This window comes from Contarinia nasturtii, unplaced genomic scaffold (assembly GCF_009176525.2).
Source record: "Contarinia nasturtii isolate CC-2019 unplaced genomic scaffold, AAFC_CNas_1.1 Cnas_scaffold_1435, whole genome shotgun sequence".
Classification (NCBI taxonomy): domain Eukaryota; kingdom Metazoa; phylum Arthropoda; class Insecta; order Diptera; family Cecidomyiidae; genus Contarinia; species Contarinia nasturtii.
Genome location: NW_022198772.1, coordinates 725,315 through 746,012, shown reverse-complemented (window position 1 = coordinate 746,012; position 20,698 = coordinate 725,315). Strand labels below are relative to the sequence as shown.

At 33.5% G+C, this 20,698-nt stretch overlaps 5 protein-coding genes across 6 annotated transcripts; 3 read left to right on the top strand and 2 right to left on the bottom strand.

Moving 5' to 3' along the window:
* Window positions 1-6: 6 nt before the first annotated feature.
* On the top strand, window positions 7-973 carry LOC116346181 (zinc finger protein 182-like; the record flags this gene model as incomplete). The annotated part of the gene is made up of 1 exon (XM_031776119.1): window positions 7-973. A coding segment is annotated over one exon (594 nt), but the record flags the coding sequence as incomplete, so codon positions are not given.
* A 451-nt stretch (window positions 974-1,424) lies between these two features.
* On the bottom strand, window positions 1,425-4,744 carry LOC116346168 (nucleolar transcription factor 1-B-like). 2 transcript variants are annotated; one of them, XM_031776104.1, is made up of 11 exons: window positions 4,641-4,744; window positions 4,206-4,359; window positions 3,790-4,103; window positions 3,604-3,725; window positions 3,369-3,540; window positions 3,099-3,302; window positions 2,431-3,015; window positions 2,290-2,370; window positions 2,020-2,182; window positions 1,754-1,814; window positions 1,425-1,680 (listed from the first exon to the last, which is right to left on the bottom strand). In XM_031776104.1, exons 1-11 carry the CDS (start codon window positions 4,647-4,649, stop codon window positions 1,593-1,595), a joined length of 1,953 nt encoding a protein of 650 aa, XP_031631964.1. In that variant the 5' UTR covers window positions 4,650-4,744; the 3' UTR covers window positions 1,425-1,592. The 2 variants fall into 2 exon arrangements, with proteins under 2 accessions (XP_031631964.1, XP_031631963.1); XM_031776103.1 differs by having other exon boundaries at window positions 1,426-1,680; window positions 1,929-2,182.
* A 2,062-nt stretch (window positions 4,745-6,806) lies between these two features.
* On the top strand, window positions 6,807-7,705 carry LOC116346194 (zinc finger protein 181-like). Its single transcript, XM_031776132.1, has one exon. The coding sequence runs from the start codon at window positions 7,021-7,023 to the stop codon at window positions 7,630-7,632; it is 612 nt and encodes a 203-aa protein (XP_031631992.1). The 5' UTR covers window positions 6,807-7,020; the 3' UTR covers window positions 7,633-7,705.
* Window positions 7,706-10,498: 2,793 nt separating this feature from the next.
* LOC116346151 (signal transducer and transcription activator-like) lies at window positions 10,499-13,787 on the bottom strand. Its single transcript, XM_031776081.1, has 6 exons — window positions 12,661-13,787; window positions 12,319-12,389; window positions 12,033-12,256; window positions 11,761-11,971; window positions 11,410-11,679; window positions 10,499-11,329 (listed from the first exon to the last, which is right to left on the bottom strand). Exons 1-6 carry the CDS (start codon window positions 13,452-13,454, stop codon window positions 10,608-10,610), a joined length of 2,292 nt encoding a protein of 763 aa, XP_031631941.1. The 5' UTR covers window positions 13,455-13,787; the 3' UTR covers window positions 10,499-10,607.
* A 4,872-nt stretch (window positions 13,788-18,659) lies between these two features.
* LOC116346172 (chymotrypsin-2-like) lies at window positions 18,660-19,983 on the top strand. Its single transcript, XM_031776108.1, has 7 exons — window positions 18,660-18,767; window positions 18,890-19,043; window positions 19,101-19,330; window positions 19,403-19,416; window positions 19,478-19,618; window positions 19,690-19,754; window positions 19,822-19,983. Exons 1-7 carry the CDS (start codon window positions 18,704-18,706, stop codon window positions 19,904-19,906), a joined length of 753 nt encoding a protein of 250 aa, XP_031631968.1. The 5' UTR covers window positions 18,660-18,703; the 3' UTR covers window positions 19,907-19,983.
* Window positions 19,984-20,698: the final 715 nt, after the last annotated feature.

Sequence of the window (20,698 nt, the reverse complement as noted above, 5' to 3'; positions counted from 1 at the left end):
GAATGCACAGAATGTTTGAAGCAATTTACATCAAAACAGAGTCTCAAAGAACATATGAAACTGCACACTGATTCACCATTGTTCCGCTGTTCGAAATGTCACCGAGGATTTGTACAAAAGGATGAACAAAAATTGCATGAAGAAAAATGCAATCGAAATGTCTATGAATGTTACATTTGTGGAAAATTCGTTGGATCACACAAGAAGAATTTGGAACAACATATGCGCGTTCATACTGGTAACAGACCATTCCACTGTCAACATTGTTCGAAACAGTTCACACAGAAATCCCATCTTAATGTTCACATGAAATCGCATACCAAGAAGCTGCCATTCAAATGTTCGATTTGTCATCATGGTTTTATGAAGCAAACGCAATGCAAAGCACACGAGCGAAGCTGTCGTCGGCGGTGTTATCATTGCTATATTTGCAAGAAGTTCTTTGGTGGAGACAAATCAACGTTGGAAAATCATTTGCGAACGCATTCGGGTGACAAACCGTTCAAGTGTAAGTTATGCCGAATTGGATTTGCAGCAAAATCAAACTTACCGGCGCACATGAAAACACTCATCCACAAACAGAATGAATTATTGACTTGATGAACAAAACAGACTCGAAAACTTGATTCAAAATGAGCCCAAAATCCAGTTATTTCTGACTGAAGAGCAAAACTAATTCAATCAATACGATTTTTTTCATTTTCTAATTTAATATTACATACCACATACTGACAGCTTCTGCTTTCAATTCTCTATCAAAGTTTAATACTGAAACAAATTAGTTTATGTCAAATTAAATACCTACTGAAATAGAATTGAAAATGAAATATACAACGTTTGGACAATCGTATTTGAATGCGATCCATTAGAATTCTAACATAACATATTAAAGAATACCTAATAATCAGTTACCTGAATTGCCATATTCGTTTCCATTTATGTATTTGAATGTTAAACTCTTTTTCATTGAATAAATCGATACACACCTTCATTAACCAGCGTATCCATTTTTAATTTTCAAATAGTTACTTTAAAATTCAAGATTCGCCACGATCTTTCATGATCAAGAGTAATTAGAAGCGTAAGTAATGGTGCTCTTTAAATTGAATGCGTTTTATTTCGAAATTCCTTCACCATATGGTAGTAGAAATATCGGCATTGTATGATAAAAATTGGCATTTACTTTAGATTATATCCAACAACCTAGATGGTTGTTCTTCTATTTTATTTTTCATTTCATAGTAAATTGGGACATATATTCAGACAATATATTTAGCTGCCGTCATCTGGATATTTCAGCTCATCTGGATGCCGTCAGCAGATGATGCGAAGTGAAAACAATAGAAGTGATTTTTATAGTAATACCAGTATATAACAAGCTTAAATACCTATAACAATCACTTCTATTGTTTTCACTTCATATCATCTGCTGACGATATCCAGATGAGCTGTAATATCCAGATGACGACAGCTAAATACATTTACTGCATATATTTGAATAGATTACAACGTTAACGATAATACTTGACGAAATAATTCTTAATTTCGAACCGCTGGGATAACTATGTCATCAGTTCGACTGAAGCAATGACTCATCGGATGGTTTGATTTATTCTAGTCCTGTGAACCTTCTCCCGAATTGCCAACTTTGACACCCTGGTCTGCTTTAAGACTCGCAATCTTGGAATAGAAAAGCAATGAACGAGACATTTAATGAAGACCGTAACATTTACCTAAAATATAGCATACTTACAAAAGCATTTCTCTCGTCTTTTGATAACGATGCCATATACTTGTTTCGCTGTGTCTTATACCTAAGGGGAGAACCACAAAAGAAAAGAATTAATTTAAAATAATCGAAAAATAATCGTAAAACAATCAATAATAATAAGTAAGTAATTTTTAAGTGATTTGCCCCTAACTTATACCTTTCCACCATTTGATTGTGTTCAGCTTTGAACTGCTTGAATTGTTTCTTCGTCAATTTTCCGAATGCCTTTTTTGCTTTGCTTGGCTTACCCTCATAAATATGCTTCACAAAATAGCTGAAAACGTCTGGCGGCGGTTTATTGCCGGGATGTTCGACTTTCGTCGCTTCCTTCTTCGGGCTTACACTGGCCGAACTGAGAGACTCATCAATACCATGGTGCTCATTGAGTTCTTCGATGGCTTTCTCTTTCACCTGTTTGCCGGATAAAGTAAAAAAAGTCTTAAATATCCATTGGCAGTACATTACCCTTTCATACTAAGAAAGTATGAAAAGTATTGAAAAATAAAATCAAAACTCACGGTAGCCTGTGGACTTTTTCCATTTGTAGAATCATCATCGATGTCATTTTCAACACCCTGGTTTGCTTCGATTTTTGTAACCTTGGACCCAAAAAAACAAGATATGAGACATGCATTTTAGCTCAAATATTGTACACTTACATAGGCAACAGCCTCCTCATTCGACAATGTCGCTATGTATCTTCCCAACATTGCGTTGAACCCAGCTTTGAATTGCTTGAGTTCTTCCGTCGTCAGTTTACCGAATTTCTTTATCGCTTTGCGTGACTTGCCGGTATGAATATACTTGGCAAAATAACTGAAAAGATCCATTGGCGGTTCCTCAGGTTTGGCATTTTTTGATTTTTCATCTTTTCTACCTTCCGTCTTCGGGTTGGCTTGGACCGATCTGGCAGACCCATCATTTCCGTCCATGGAATTGCATTCACCAGGAATTGTGTTCAATTTCTTCCCTTCTTCGGTCATCACTTCATCGTGTAAAGTAAATTTTGGCGATGGATTTTGTTGAATTTGTTCAGCATTTGTCTCAAATGAATCAAATGCATGGGCATTTGATAGTGAACTCCTTCGTTTCTTCTTCGGCTCTGGTTCTGATGTCATTTCCGCATGATCATCACCAAGTGGTCGTTCAACGACTGTCGCTCTTCTTCGCTTCACCTTTTGAGGCACAACAATACCATGGCGTTCATTGAATACCTTTTGTTCTTCGATGGCCTTCTCTTTTAACTATTTCCCCGAAGAAAGTAAATAAAAAATTGAATTTCTTAAAAAATAATTCGCAAAACGAAGATGAAGAGATCCAAACTCACAATAGCAGCGGCCTTTCTGTAAACTTCCTTCTTTTTTGGATCGATTGACCTCCATTGGAGTCCGATTTCAGGAATTGCACTCTTGGTGAGTTGACCGCCTTCCAATTTGTCCTTGACATACAGCGCATATGATGTTGGTGTGCTTTTGACTTCACCATTGTAAATTCGCTGCTCCTCTTTACTCAAAATGCTCAACACATTCTCCTATTCAAAAGACGAAAAGTCACCGTTCGATCATTTAGAATTCAGTCCAATGTAATGCAAACATACCGTTCCATTTCGAGATTTATTTACTGCTTTAATGATCCATTCGAATTTGTCATCCCGTGAAAGATTTGCATAGTTCTGACGTGAAGTTTTGTAGCTCTCCCCTTCGGACTTTCTACTTTCGGCATATAGTTGGAATGGTGTGGGCTTGTCATTCTTCGGAACGTTGACCGAACTATAAAATACAAATATTCACTTATTCAACCGCATTTTTCAAAATTTACATACAAAAACTCACTTCGAATTTTCTTTCTTTTGATTATATTCGGATCGGAGTTGTTCAGCCTTCTGTATATATGGGAGCATCGCTTCAGATGATAATTCGTTGTACTGGGTTGAAAATTTCTTAATTTTTTCCGACTATAAATGATGAATGTCATTAAAATTCGAAACCAATAAAATTCGCTATCAAAATTGAACTTACGAACTTTTCATCGGATTTGAAACGTGCAAATTTTTCTTTGACGAATAGTTGGTAGCTGCTTAGTGGCTTCTTTTGATCTCTCTCTTTTACGTATGTTTCAATGTCAGTGACAATTTCGTTTAAATTGCGCTGACGACGTACATGCTTCAATTGACTTCGAAAGCGCTCCTCACAATCTTTCGCGGTATAACTTTTGAATGCGACTTCATTCCAGTTTATTCGCTTTAGTCGCGTTCTATAGTTGACTTTGTCATTTGGATTTATCTTGGATTTTATTATCTGCATCAGCTGCTCATCGTCTGATGAGCTCCAGTCTAGGGGTGAAAATAAGGTTTTTTTGAGACGATAGATTGATAATTGTTCAAAATCTGTGGATCCATCATAAATTTGACTGATTTTGTTTGTAAAGGACTGACCATCGTTTGAGAGATTGTCACCGTTTACGTTTGGTGAAGCTTCGATGCGATCTTCATCATTGTTTTGGAGTTGCTCAATGTATAAATCAGCAGAATCTGTGGATCCAATTGGAGCCTGGGTGCGCTTTCTTTTCACCGCCTTCTTTGTACTATTCTAATCAAAAACGACAAAGTGAGGTTAGACACAAATATGAACACATTGGTTTTGATGACGATAAAACACGAAAATTCAATTTCATTCATTTTTTCTTTAAATCTATTTTCATTTTAGCGACATATAATCTGATGGAAACCAATCGAAATCACAATGTTTTGACACCGATGAGTTCCAGAAAAGTAAAATTTTATGACACTGTTCAATATCGAATCGATGAAAAGTAAAAATTGCTTGAAGTTAATACATTTTCCAAATAAAATTTGCACAAAACAACTCACTTTTTCCATTTTTACGACGATATTTTTTGGTACAATACAAAACAACCACAATGCTTTGATTGATATTTGATTGATAGGAGCGCGTTGTGTGCCGTATTTAGTTGTGTGCAATATTGTGTGAGTATGGTTGCGCCAAATGTCAAAACGATGACATGAAAGATACATTCCAGTCGTTATAGCATTGGAATTATGGGAATTTGATCATTATTTATTTATTTTAATTTTGTTTGTTTTTTTGCAAATATTTACTTAAAAAATATGGCGAATTGTTTAAAAGTCATATGTTAGCTTGTAAACTTGTGCCACATATCAGCCAAGGAAAAAAACGCCGTAAAGTCAAGAGAAAAGCATCCATAAACGGATTGAACGAATCTAAATCACAATATCCAGTTATTAGTGATGAAACACAAAAATGAATTAATTGGTTTGATATCAATTTAATCGAATTTCATAAATTATTCAATTTAATATTCATACTTAATACATTAATAGCATCTGATTTGAATTTTGAGCTTATGCTGAATTCAAACACCGATGGAATTGTTATTGAAATAAACACCTTTTGATCAATAAACTTTTTGGCGTTTAAATGCAAATTGTACAACCATTTGATTTTCCTTCATTTTACAGAAGAAGTGATTATTTAATTCAATTGCTTATTGTTTCAAAAACTTGAGCCGAAATTGTCTCTTTCGTGTTTCATTAGCGACATCTATGCTATCAAATGTTGAGCCAAACTTATACATTTGCGAATTGCACAATTGAGAGCGAGAGAAAGAGAGAAATAAGCTTGCACACAAACACTGAAGCCACCATATTTTCTTTATTCTGAATAGCGTCCTCCTGGTGTCGACGATAATTACGTGACGAACCACAAACAGCGATGCAATGATTTGTTGAGTTTGGCAGCCATTTTTCTATCGATAACAATTGAAAATTATTTTGAGCTGCAATTTAATTGAACGCGAGATTTTTTCAACATTTCCTAAAACAATAAACGATTAAAGTGAATAAAACAGTCCAAAATTGATTGAAATCATATATTTGTGCAGAAAAACATGCGGAATAAAAAGAGGTAAGTCATTTTGGATGACTCATTAGTTTTCCAACTGTATTGTAGTTGTTGTAATTGCAAATTGCATAACTAAGCATCATTTGTTCCAACGTCTGTTCAATAGAATCAATTATAATTCACAATTACATTGATTTTCCATTTTGTGGAATATAGTGAACAAAAAAACGAGATACAAAAAATCTAAAGTATTTCACGTTAATTATTTTCTAGGCGAAATATTCACAAAGGTACGTCGAAGAACGTTTCAGCGACAATGGGCGAAAGCAGCACTCAGTGTATCATCGATCCATCCGAAATCAAACAAGAGATGGACATCAAAGAAGAACTACAGTCTGTTGGCGTATTGATTGACGTTCCGGCAATGGATAACAGAAACACTGGAGGTGTGCTTGATTCCAACGAATATCCCGTCGAATATGATTTTGAACAGTTGAATTTTGACGAGGTTAAGGCCGAAGTGAAGACAGAGACCGAAGAAAAGAAAGAAGGAAATTTGAAGAAGAGCGGCAACTTGGCAGACGATCGAGATGATGGTCATCAAAATCCGATGCAACAAACACAAGCTGAAGACAATCCAGCATCGATGGACGTTGGCAATGAAGCAAACAACACAAAGAAACAAAACGGTGAGACAATTCGAATTGAGGGTAGGAAGAAACACAAGTGTGAACAATGTGAATACTCAACTCAACTCAAATCCAATTTGAACAGGCATATGCTAAAACATACTGGCGAAAAGCCATTTGGGTGCGATTACTGCCTAGGGGCTTTTATCTTCAAATGTATACGATTTATACTCTAAATAGTGAACTATATTGCAAAATCATCTGTAATACGCGCAAATAAATGTGCATAACTGCATATATTTGGTGTATATTTCGTATATATTTCGTCTATGGCATGTTTTTTTGTTCTCTTTTGTGCGGATCTTCTTCGATTCTGTGTAGCAATACTGTGTGTGTGTGTGTACACTGAAGTTTGAAATACATCTTATTCACTGGTATAGGCGAGAAATTTTAATCGTATATATGATGAATAGGACGTGAATATTGTGTATAAATTTGTATGAACGAATGATGAAAGCCCCTAGATTACTGCGCAAAACGTTTCACATCAAAGCGAGCTCTCCAGAGTCACAAGAAAGCTCATGTTAGAGAGTTTTTGTTCCATTGCGATGTATGTTTGGATGGATTCGACAACAGAGATGAAAAGTTAGAGCATCAGGCCAATTGCAAGGCACTCCGTTATGAATGCCATATTTGCAAGCAGTCTTTTGGATCAAAGAAAACAGATTTGTTTGCTCATATGCGTGTTCACAGCGGAAACAAACCATTTGAATGCACAGAATGTTTGAAGCAATTTACATCAAAACAGAGTCTCAATGAGCATATGAAACTGCACGCTGATTCACCATTGTTCCGCTGTTCGAAATGTCGCCGAGGATTTGTACAAAAGGATGAACAAAAATTACATGAAGAAAAATGCAATCGAAATGTCTATGAATGTTACATTTGTGGATCGATTAATAAGAATTTGGAACAACATATGCGCGTACATACTGGTAACAGACCATTCCAATGCCAACATTGTTTGAAACAGTTCACACAGGAATCCCAGCTTAATGTTCACATGAAATTGCATACCAAGAAGCTGCCATTCAAATGTTCGATTTGTCATCATGGTTTTATGAAGCAAAGGCAATGCAAAGCACACGAGCAATTCTGTCGTCGGCGGTGTTATCATTGCTATATTTGCAAGAAGTTCTTTGGTGGATACAAAACGTTATTGGAAAATCATTTGCGAACGCATTCGGGTGACAAACCGTTCAAGTGTAAGTCATGCCGAATTGGATTTGCACAAAAATCAACCTTAACGAGACACATGCAGAGCCGCATTCACAAACAGAATTCCCACTGAAATTGATTTCGAAAAAAAAAAATCAAAAAATAGAATTAATGAACTATACATAAGCACAAACTTAATCTCACTTGAACCCACATCCACTTATTATAACTGATGAAACACAAAAAATGATTCAAATCTCTGAACAATTAATACGTTTTTTTACATTTTCCAATTTAATAGCATTTGTTTTGAATTCTCCATGAATTAGTTTAAATCAGATTAAATACCCTTTTGAAATATAATTGAAATTGAAATCAATAACAATTTCTCCCATTCAATACTAATTGTAAGTTATTTCATTAAATTGGCAGTTGTCTCTTATCAATTCCAATCGATTTCAAATTCGCGTTCAAGACAATTTGAAATCCAAATTACATTTACTTTGTTCTTTAAATAAGACTACCAATAAATAAAGTCCTGAGCTAATTCAAAGTTCCTTCCCGTCTTCTTTTATTTCTTCAGACGTTTCTTTCTGAATTTGTGTCACAACCTACTTCAAATTTATAAATAAATCAAAATTAAATTATTTTGTTTTGATTTGATTACCACACGCAATAAAACGGCCACTATCCCGTCATGTTTCTAAAAGAGTTGAAATATTTTTCAACCAATTAATGAAGGGAAAAAAACTTGGAAATGAAATAAATTAATATAAGAAAACATTGAATTTACACCGATAAAACTTTAATTTATTCTGTGAAAACGGCCGAAAATGGATTAAACTTAAATGCGATGAACTTTGAATGTAAACAAAAGACTTGAAACCTCCAATTCGAAAAATCACATCTTTTTCATTTTATAATGAAAACACGCGTATCTTTGCATGATTTAGTTTCAAAATAAACATTCTATAAATATTAATATTCTCTATACGTACCTTATACAGAGCCGTCAGAAAGTTCGAGACCAAGAGCAAAATCATAGGACAAGTATAGTTGTCAGACATTCAATGGCGCTGTATCTATCCTATAAACATCGAACTAACAAAAATGTGTGGTGGTTCATGTCTTATTTAATATACAATAGTGGAAATGTATCCAATGCACAAACCATTTCTTCTAGTTCCTCTTACATAAATGTAGGGGGATTCTTCTAAAGTTGAGAGAATGACGCATGGCCTGAAAATGCCTATGTAATTTACATATAAACGAGTGAGACTCAAACATGTTCTTCTTTTTCCATGAAATATACCAGGAGCGCCACCAATTTTACATATAAGCGCTTACAAAATTTTCAATATTGCTGCGCCCATGAGAGAGAAAATTTCGTCTCATTCATTTCTACCCCATGGAATGACGTTTGCATATAAATACATGTAAAAGACACTTTTAGGCTCGTCCTATGAGCAAAATTTTCATTTCTTCAAAAAAAAAATGCTATTATTTCCATTCGAATTGCATTTATTTTGATTTTAAACTAATTTTCAGGAAAAAATACATGAAAATGGCCGATTGTTTGTATGAATCAAATTGGCAACATCTTCCTGTTAAACAACAAAAATATTTAATCCTTATGATTGGCAATGCACAACGACCACTTTATTACCATGGACTACGTCTCACTTTAAAATTGGAAACATTCACCAAAGTAATTGAAATTAAAGTTTCTTTTTCTATTAGATTTTGATGTCTGATTGTTTTAGACGCTGAAAATGGTGTTTTCGTTTTTTGTGACGTTTAAAACCATTTCAATACACTAAATTGATGGGCTTCTGTTATTTCGCTCAGTTTTAAGGTACATCGATAAATTAAATAATAAATATTAACTAATTATTATTTAACATTTCTTATGTTGAATTTGTTTTGTTTAGAATTATTTTTGTAACTCAATGTCTCGCAAACACGCAACTTTAATAGCCCACTTAAAAATAAATTAGGAAAATACGAGTGATCGGGGTTCTCTGAATGCCGTATACTGCGTAGAAGATTATAAACGACTCTATATCAAAAGAGAAACCGAGAGATTATTAAACGGTGATGATAATCTTTCAATCGGTTTGTTTCGCATATATTTGTTTTTTTAGTCTCTCCGTCAGTTAAAATCGATTTAGAACTTTGATTCTTGTTTTTACGAGAATTCCAAGTGATTTTTTTACGAAATAACTTGTTTTTGTTTACAATAAATAAATAAATATGTTGGATTTCATAATTTTTGACCTTGAAAAAAATCATTTTTGAAATTATTGTTAGAAATAAATGAATGATCATTGATAAATGTACACATTTTATGAAAAATAAATAAAAGACCCCCAATTTAACGTAATATCACTTTTTTTTCCAACGGCCGACGAAAGTGTAGTTATAATTGTTATCAACATCGCACTTTTTTTAAAATCTTAATCAGTTTTTCGTCAGAAATACAGTAGCCCGTCTCTTTTGACGAAAAATGAAATAAATTATCGTGTATTTTAATTTGTTTTCAACATATTCGTTTCATATTCTATCTAAAAAAATGAATTTATTTGTGTCTCAGTGATTAAGGTTCAGGTCATTCTCATTTCAAGGTTTTTTTTTCTAGATTGAGTCTACTTCACAGACGATTAAATCTCATTTTTTGCAGTATATTAAACTAAGTTGGTTCTTATTGCTTACTACCAATTTCCGTCGAACACCTAAAACTAAATCCAATTTAAGCCATTGTTTGCTTGAAATTTTCCTTCTTTTACCATTTTTCGCTAAACGATGGAACTCAAAAATTTAAAAATTGAATAAGGTTTTGTTTAGAAAGATTCATTCGAATTCATAAAACCTACTCACGTAGCAAACTATGATAAAGACGCTAATTTTGTTTTAATTCTTCTATGGGTATATGTGGAAAAGCCTTGTTTGAATTTTTTCAAATGTAGATATTTATTAGAATATTCAAAACGTTTGACAAATAAAAATATCAAAAAAATCAGTTTATATTATCTTAAAATAAAGATCGTAAATTGTTAAATGGCAACAAATGCTGCGAACGTTGTCCAAATAACTAATTTTTCTTCGAGCTCAAAAATGGTTTTGATCGTTTCCATAGCTGGTTTGCCAATTATAATTTCCTTCGTCAGCATACGAATTGAATAATTGCTTGAAGTGACATTTGCTACTAAAACTAACAGAAAATGTGGGTACCGTAGTACTCTCCATACCGTTTGAATTTGTTACATCTTTCATGATCGAATCCTCACCGTTTCTACACAACGAGTCATCTGTGTCATAATATACTCCGCCATTATTCAGCATTTCAACGAAATTAGTGACACTTAATGGGCTTTGCACTGGTGAAGTTGGCGTGATTGAATACGATGAACCGAAACTTATTGACTGAGTCGGTGAATGTTGTAGGGTTGGAGAGGTGAACATATAACTTCGAAACCCATTCAAACCAGATGGATTTTGGGAGTAAGTTGCGACCGGAGTATTTTGAACAAGAGTTTGTGTATCTTCCGTTCCATAAAATAATTTTAAAAATTTATATTTCTCAGTGTTCACATCTTTTCTGGTATTCGATTTTTCATAGAAACTATGAAAAGCTTGATCTTTCGGAGTGCCATCACATAGATATGTGCATAGTTCTAGACTGCGAATAATATCAGTGAATGGAATATGTTCAAAATTGCCTTTTGAATGATTTTTTGTTGCAAAATTTTCGATTAAAATTGGTCCGACTCGATAGATTTGTTTCATGCCATTTTCTGGATTGCATTCGACCCCAATGATTGTTATTGCGCCTGAAGATCGAAGAAAATGATAAATCTTTGTTTAAAAAAAAAAATCACATAGAAAATATTCGATTTAAAAAAAAACTTACCAGGCACACTATCCGAAAACCGCAGCAAAAAAGTACCAATGCGGTAGTCGAGAAGTTGATTCAAGGCTGTTTCGTTCACAAATCCATGGACGAGACCTTTTTCCCATAAAGGTTTGATGTGATCTCGTACAATTTTCATGATTTCGTAGAACCATTCCCAAAATGAAAAAATGTTGTTTGCTTTAACGATATTTTTGTATCTTGATTTACAAGATGGTTTCCAAAGAAAATTTTCACCGTCGATAATTTTGTCTTGCGAAGTCTTCGCATCTGTAATCGATCATGAATATTCAAGAAATAACATTTTGGACATTTTATCGAAAAAATTTCTTGAAAAAATGTGATACTCACGTAAAGCATACAAATGGCCATCATTCAATTCGCAGCCGGTTATATTTTTAAAAAATATTTTTAAGACAACACACATCTTGGACCAAGGAACTGATTGGTTTTTAATTCGATCGATATCTGAAAAATGTTTGTCCCATATATTGGCAGCGTTGGCCATTGCCTCTTGATTTTTATGTACAATTACGAAAATGGACCGCGAAATTATTGAAGCCTGGAAAAAAGTAACAAATCAGTCATTGTTGGACATGTAAAATTGAGAGTCATTTACTCACGGTGTATTTTATTTTAAAGATTCTCAAATTAAGGCAATACTTTAAGACATATCTATTTTCAATAACGCTCCCTTTATCTCGAATTCGTTCTAAACCTTCACACACTTTTAACTTATCATATTTGGAATATACGTCATGTTCATTTATTTCGAATTCAAATTTTGGTATATTTTTCATTTTGCCGGCACATTCCTCATTCTGGAAATGGGGAGTGATATTGTGATCTATATAAAGATGGAAAAATTTATCATAATTTGAACCATAGCGTTACAAAAACATAACTTACGAATCGTGACGAACAAAGCACTGATGTCCAATTTGTTCAATGTCAGCAATATGCGAATTTTTGACGAAAAACTAAAACATTATAATACTTAATGTTATTTCAATAAAATCTCTGGAGAAGTCATTCTAGATGATTCAATTGGTTAATTAATTGGTGTTAAAATGGTGACTAAAAAGTCCGCATTTAAATTTAATTCGACTCAGTCTCAACCAAAATTGTTTCTCTGAGAAGGTGGAGGAGTGAGCTGGGGAGGATCTTTTTTTGTGCTCTCCCCCCCATTTTCATCCTCACTATTCCTCCTTCTCAGAGGAAAAATTCCAGGTCTCAACCAAAAACACTCACTTTGTTTCTGTTTTCACAATTTCGGGTGGTTGTTGCTCCAATACCACAGTCAAATTGAGCAACAATCCAAGGCTGTGTTTAATTTGTTTAAATTCATCATTGCAGCATACTGGATCGCGCAATCGCATGTTCTCTATCAATTGGCATGTATCGCAAATGACCGCCCTTATGTCATCGAACCACACTTGCATTTCGACAAAAGCAGCACTGCTCTCATTCGACCAGCTTTGATCTTTATTCGACTCAATGAAATAATCACGACGAGAAGAAATCTTTTGTATTACGTAATTCAATGACTTATTGAAATGTTTGAGTGAATTCATCATTTCCGTGCTAAGCTTTCGAATATTGTGTTCCCATCTTGGTTCGTCTTTCAGCAATTTCCAGCAATATTCATATCGTCGAAATGCACTTTGATGACACATATTTAGCATAAGCAACCATTGAATATCCGCATCGATTGGCGTCAGTGCGGCAGTTCCATTTGCATACATGTTTCGTTCGAACGCGAATTTTTTGTTAATTTTCGCATAAAAATGTTCGGCATATAATTGCATCATTTTATTCAAATCCTCAAACCAATACTTGAATATTGGATCATCCGTTTTCAAATCGAGCTCAATTGACATGATTTCATAAGACGCCTGATCATATTGAATTGGTGGTGTATTGTTGTTGACCGTAACATAGCTCGGATTTAATATTCGTACACCCAATTCGAATTTATCTACATACAATCTTTTTACGCAATTATATGTCACTTGGGCGTATTTTTGATTCCACAATTCGGACATGTTTCGTATGATAATGATTATCAAAAGTTGAAAACGGAATAAAATTAGGACACGTCAATGTCAAATATGATTCACATAAAATTAAAAGCACTTTTTTTTTGAAACTTTGATTACTTTTTTACAAATCGAAAACTATTCCGTTTAAATTTTTGAAAAATTACAACAAATTGAAAGTTTGATACAAAGATTCGCTTAAGCCAAAGAGAGTTCGCAGTTGTGTAGAGATTAAGATTCACTGTGATGAGCGATAAGAAACCCGATTCAAAATAAACGAAGTCAAATGAAATGCTGAAATTGCGCGAGTGAACAGTAAAAAAAAACGTCGGTCTTGCCTCAACAACAGACGATAGAAGACTGTTTGAATGATTATTGCAGAGCATGAAAATCATACTTATAAAGCAACACACTCACACTAACACAAACAATCATTAAATCACGTACATATGAGCGGTTTTTGTGTGCACTTTCGTTGTTATCTTTTATATTTATTTTTGGACATCATACACATTATACATATTCTCCGAAATTCGAAAAAATCACATATTATTCTCTACACTTCTTTTATTTTATATTTGTTTTCTGAAAATATTGAGATTTTTATAAATTATTTTTTTAAATTGCATGGACATGGTTGGTTAATTAAAGACTTGAAACTAAACTTGACGAGCACAAAAAATCCTCACTTCCAAAAACCCATTCTATTTATCGTAAATTCTACATTGTTGATTTCATTTGCCTTAAATTTGTCCCATGTATGGTTCGTGACCTACTGTTCGGGCTTGATAATCCCGGATTATCCATAATCTCCGTTAAGTCGCAATTTCAAAAGTGTGACATCTTTTTGAGTTGTGTCAAATGGAAAAATTTGATTATTATATTAGGACGGACGGACACGGACATTTGTGTGAACGGACATGAATTGTCCGTTTTGAAGTTTTACATTGAATCTTCTTTAAACGAATGGATAAAATTCAATACAATTTATGTCCGGACGGATGGACACTTTGTACGTTTAACACATTTATTTTTGACTTTTCGTTTATTCGCACAAATCCAAAAATGCATGCTGGTGACGACCACTTTCAATCTATTGCAAATATCAATCAATGAAATTGGAGAAAAACATCATAATTTTAGCGATATTTTTGAAATTTATGTGATTTCCGTGTTTTCGATTGTACTTCAGGATATCCGTTCCATGTAAAACAAAATTCAATCGAACGGTAATGAATAGTTCCGAAAAAACGAAAATGAGTAGTTCTGATTAGAAGAATGTGTGCAAGTCCCACTTACATTTGACTTTTTGAAAAAAGCTCTACTACTGGCACCATCTCTTTACACAAAATCTAAGTTATAGATTTGTTTGTGTATTTCTCAATTGTAATTTAATAAATTGTTCAATTTTTTTAAAAACATTTAAGTAATAAATAATTTTTAAAATGATATTCAATTTAAAACACAATAAAATAAAATAAAATAGAAACAAAACAATACACAAGAGAGAGAAAACAGTGGAATGAAAACAATCAATGTTGTCACTCACACGAACGTTTTTCTACACGAACAGTAGAATGACAAAAACCGAAATGAAGTGCACATGTATTCGCATGTATTTGAATATTGATTGTTGAGCGTCGCTACATACATGCACAATGCGCATAAGCAAACGAATCAACGTTAAGAATTTTGAACATGTGATCCAATGAGAGCAATGTTATTCGCACAAATACATGAGCATTTCACTTTGGTTTATGTCATCACATATACCGGCTGTCAACGATGAGCATGTAAACAAATTGTCATTTTGTATGGTACTTTGTTTTGAGATTTTATATTAAATTAAATTTTTTTCATCAATAAAATTGCTAAGTGTGCTCGATTAATTTTAAGTGAAATTTGCAATCAGATTTTAAATGCTACGAAATTTCACGTCGAAAGAAATACATGCTCTACGCTATGTGTATATATTTATATAATTTTTTTTGTAATGAAGAGAAGACCGAATAAAAAGGCGTTTCATATGACTTAAATTGGCGGTAGTAAACCATAAATATGTATATAATAACTGTTGTGACTTCTATAATTCTTCTCTTTGATTTTGTTGACATTTTTTATTACCAGTTATTAAATTACAATTCAACGCAACTAAAATGAATGTAAATATGCGATTTCTCTCAAACTTGAGAAATACACAAAAACTTTTATTACTTCAACGTCGTGTATAGAGATGGCGCCACGTTGAGCGGAGTTCGGCAGAATAACACAGAAGCCCATATAATGCTAGTCAGGGTTGAATGTGTGTAGTTCAAATGTTAATTAAAATTTTTAAGTCTGGAGTCTAGACTCTGGATACGGATATGAAAGAATGTTGTTCGTTTGTGAGCATAAAAACAACGACCGACACGACTATCACTTTTTTCGTCACGAAAAAACCCTCGTAAAAGTAACAATTTTAAAGTCCCTTGTTGGAAGCATTAGTGTGTGAAGCACACATGGCATAATTAAAGCCAATTGACATCAACACGCACCAACATGTTCCTGTAAAATGCGCAATAAATTGTCCCTGTTTGGATTTCATCCCTCACGCCCGCAGATCTGGAAAATTCTCTCACAACATTGACAAAAGCGTGGAGTGAGCACTGTTTCGATTGATGGCTCCTTTTCGCTCCCTTTCCCGTGTGAAACATGTTTTCCTGTGAGAGATTTGAATTTATATATATAATTAAGTAACTGACAATTAACTTTCAATTGAGTTTGCGTTTCATTAAAAACACGGAATCACATTATTTTATTCAAAGCACGAATTAGTTTGGTTTCTGTTGTCCGCAGTTGATGTTCAGGAAAATATGAAGCCATTGTTAACAAATCAACGAATTTTGACAGTGTTTGGTGTATTTCCAGCCAATGAAACCACCAAAATGAGATACAAATTAATTTATATTCTCATTACGTTCGTGGTTTTGCTATTATTTCTCACTGCAATATTAGCGAGTTTTGTATTTTTCATCAAGTATATTCGAATTGACTTCAAAGAGTCGTTAAATGCGATGTTTCAAATCCTCGCTCTTTTTTGTGCTGCGATGTCAATTGTCATTATTATCTTTTCAAGACGAAATTTATCGAAAATGTTTGAAAATTTGTCGAAAATCTATAGAGAATGTAAGTAGATCCTCTTTTGAAAGTGAAGGAAAACTGTTGAAAATGGGGAATTATCTAGGTGAGCATGGGGATTCGTTCAAGTTTTTGGTTCGAGCGAACGAGACGAGTGAATGGATGTGGCAATCCTATCTGAAATATGTTGTCGGAGGTTTTTCCGCCAATATTGCCGTATTCCTCATATGTTCCGCCCTATTTTCCAAAATAAACTACGGAATTTTCGACACAAAAACCATGTACCATCCATATAAAATAGTGTAAGATTGTATGATTTACGGTCAATATAATGAAATTTAATCAAATTTTAATGAAACTAATACGATTATTTGACAGTTTGCCATGGAGCAAATACACGATGTTTGGCTACTTGTGTCAGATAAGTTACGAAATTGTTGTAGCGGAAGCTTATTTCATCTCAATTGGAATATTGCTATTGCTGTTCATTTCATTGTGTTTGCACCATCGTGCATTTCATCAAATGTTTCAACAATGGCTAACCGATTTGGATACATTGAAATCAGATCAAAATTGCAATGATTTTTTTCGGAAGCTGCACTTTTTTCACAGCACCATCAAAAGGTACAGCCAAACGACAAATGAAAAGCCAAAATGTATATATATATTTGCGTATATTTGCTCTTTTCAGTTGGTTTTTTCAAACATCTGAAATATACAGTCCCTATGTTATTGTTGTTTTGACGTGTAGCACGTTTTCGTTGGCCAGCAGGATTTTCCTATTAAATTTGGTAGTTTTTTTTACCCAATTTAGTTGGAATAATCCTCTAATTTTTAAAAATAATTTCAGCAATTGAAACATACCGACTTTAGCATTGGAACCGTTTTAATATCAGTTGCGAGCAGTGTATGGGGTCTTCTTATGTATTCTTTCTTCGGGAAAGTGGCAACAGATAGCTTCTATGGAATGGCCGATTGTTTATTTGAATCAAATTGGCAACTTCTTCCTGTTAAACAACAGAAATATTTGATCCTTATGATTGGAAATGCACAACGACCACTTTATTACCATGGACTACATCTTGTCATTTTGAATTTGGAAACATTCACCAAAGTAAATGAAAATTGACTTTCTTTTATTGGATTTTGATGTTTATGTTTCATTCTAGGCGCTGAAAATGGTGTTTTCTTATTATATGGTCATCAAAACCATGGTAGATTGAATACTTTTCAAAATTCACATTTTAACAGTCGAATATTGATTTTTAGCCCCTCGTGACTCTTTTGACATTTCTTCGAACTGACAGGATTTTTATGAATAATGTATTGTTTGACTTACTAACTAATGACATACATGAATACTTGAATAAAATAATTGAATTGGTAATTTACAAGTTTGGTTTTGAATTATTTTTAAAATTAAATTGATTGGAACACGCGAATTTGATCAATAATTAATTAAGGCTTTACAGCAGCCAAAGACTCTTTTTAATTCGAATTCAAAACGAACATCGAAATACATGAAGTTAATTAACTTCTTAAGAAATGAGAGAAGAGAAGATTAAATGCGCGAAATGAATATCGAAATGCGAGAAATGATCATCGAAATACTTTCTGCTTCTAAAAAGTACATCAAGACGAAATTTGAAAAATGATTGGAATTCAAATGCGAGAAACGAAATAGGTGTATATTATTCCTTTTTGCGCTTTTACTAATTTAACGTAAACGATCTTCAGTGATCTTGATTTGTTTCTTGATAATGCATAAATGTGAATTTGTTTGTAACGTCTTTACCTTGATAAATATTTATTTCTGTCCAGGAAACTGGACGTCAAAAGGCTTTTGTCTGCGTTCTGCAACTTGAAAAGGCAAATAAAAAAAATACTAAAGATATCGCTAGCAAACACAAGTGATATCATACAAAGATCATTCAAACCGCTGAAATGATATAATAATATCTGATGTGAAAACAATGGAAGTCACCCGAATGATTGATGTGTACAGTATAAAACAAATTCAAGTCTTTTTTCTTGTTTGAAATTTTTCGATATAAATATAGTGTAACGAATGAATATGGAATCATAGCTGTTTTCATTTGTTAGCTAATTTATGGCAGAAAATAAATAAATTAGCCAAAATGAAGTTGACTTCGTTCATTTTGTTTTGTATTGTGAATACGATTGCTGGTGAAACAGAAGAGAGTAAGTCAATTCCGAAAAAAATTTCAGTTAAAGTTTCTAAAAATGTTTTTTTTTTACTTTAAACACTGCCACACCACTTGACATGTAAATATCTAAATGATATTTTGTGGTTTTTCATTTAGTCGATGAGATATCATCGCGTATTGTCGGCGGTAAAAATGCAACCAGTGATCAGGCACCGTGTCAATGTTCGGTGCAAAGATACAGCCAACATACGTGTGGCTGTGCAATAATTTCAGAAAATTGGATACTCACAGCGGCTCATTGTGTTGGAGGGTATTAGAATACATTTTCATTCTCATTTCTCTAAAAATCAATGGCTTAATTTCTTAGGTCCACATCAAACATTGAAATTTTAGTTGGCACCAATGACTTACAGTCGGGCGGTACACGCTTCACACCCGAACGATTTATAATTCACGAAAGCTATGATCGACCGCGACGCATGCAAAATGACATAGCGCTGATAAAAATGGCAAAAATGCAATTTAATTCAAATGTCAAACCTATAAAATATTCGACAAACTTTGTTAAGGACGGTGCTCAACTCCAAGCTACTGGATGTAAGTTATTTCAAATGTTAGTCGATTTGTATGAAATTTAGCAAAATATTGTATAAGTATTGTTTGTTGAAGGGGGGCGATTGAGCGTAAGTAAAATCTAATTTGTGCCACAAAAAAGAGGAAATATTTCAATAAATTTTCACATAGGCAAATGGCAATATTCCAAGATTCTTACAAGTTGTCAATTTGAAAGCGATATCCAATCAACGGTGTAGACGATTTTACAGAAATACAGTTTTCGATGGAATTTTGTGTACGTACACCAAAGTTGGTGAAGGTGTTTGTAACGTAAGTATTAGAATTGGGATTATATGGCGTTCGAATTGTTAACACCTAATTTATCTCATCAACTCTGGCAGGGAGATAGTGGTGGCCCCATTGTAATGGGCGATGAACTTGTCGGTTTGACCAGCTTTGCTGTGTTGTGAGTTATTTACATTCGATTTTCCATCCATAAAATTTCATTTAATATATGTGTGCTTTTGTTGAAGATGCGCCAAGGGCTATCCTGATGGTTTTACGAGAATTTCGCATTACTTCAATTGGATTCAAATAAACATCGAGAAAGCGACATAAATGAATTCGAAGGAAAATAATGTTGAACACAAAAATCCGGAAATAAAGTTACTTTTGAAAGAACAAAAAAACTGTAATTTATCAGACATATGATACGTATTTGTCAAAGCTCTTTTTTTCGTATAGCTGCGTCATTCATGAGAAAAAATGTTGTTGTTGCGATGGATTTGTATATATCATTATACCAGGTATGCAAAGAATTAATCACTCATAATTGACCTAGTGATTTTAATAATAGCGTAGCGCATTCAAGCTTCTTAAAGTGACTTCCACCATGCACACGATTCAATTCCATAATAGAATGTTACAAACCAAAATGTCACTCATTATTTCTTGTCGATAATTGTGTCGGAAATTCCGTTTCGGAACAGCTTTTATCGGTTCTGAAAGTTATGAGTATGTTATTATTCGACTTTGATTTCCGCTTTTGGACAATTTACAATTCAAATTAATAATTAAATAAATTTCTAAGCTTCCAAAATTTCATTCCAAATTAATTTTAACAATTTCCCACACTAAGTGCGCGGAAAGGTAATATTGAAGTCATCTATATTCGAATTAAGAATGGATACCGCGAAACTATGAAATTATGTCATGACCCATGACTACCTTCAACGAAAACTTTTCAAACATAAGATTGAAAATTAAAAAAATTACATCTGAAATTATAGTTTCGGAAATTTTCTTTATTATTATGTAGAAAATGCCTATATGGATCCTTATTAAGTAATGATGAGATTCTTATAGGTGCGTGTCGTTGGCTCCCCTTATTATTTTGTATCACGACAATTT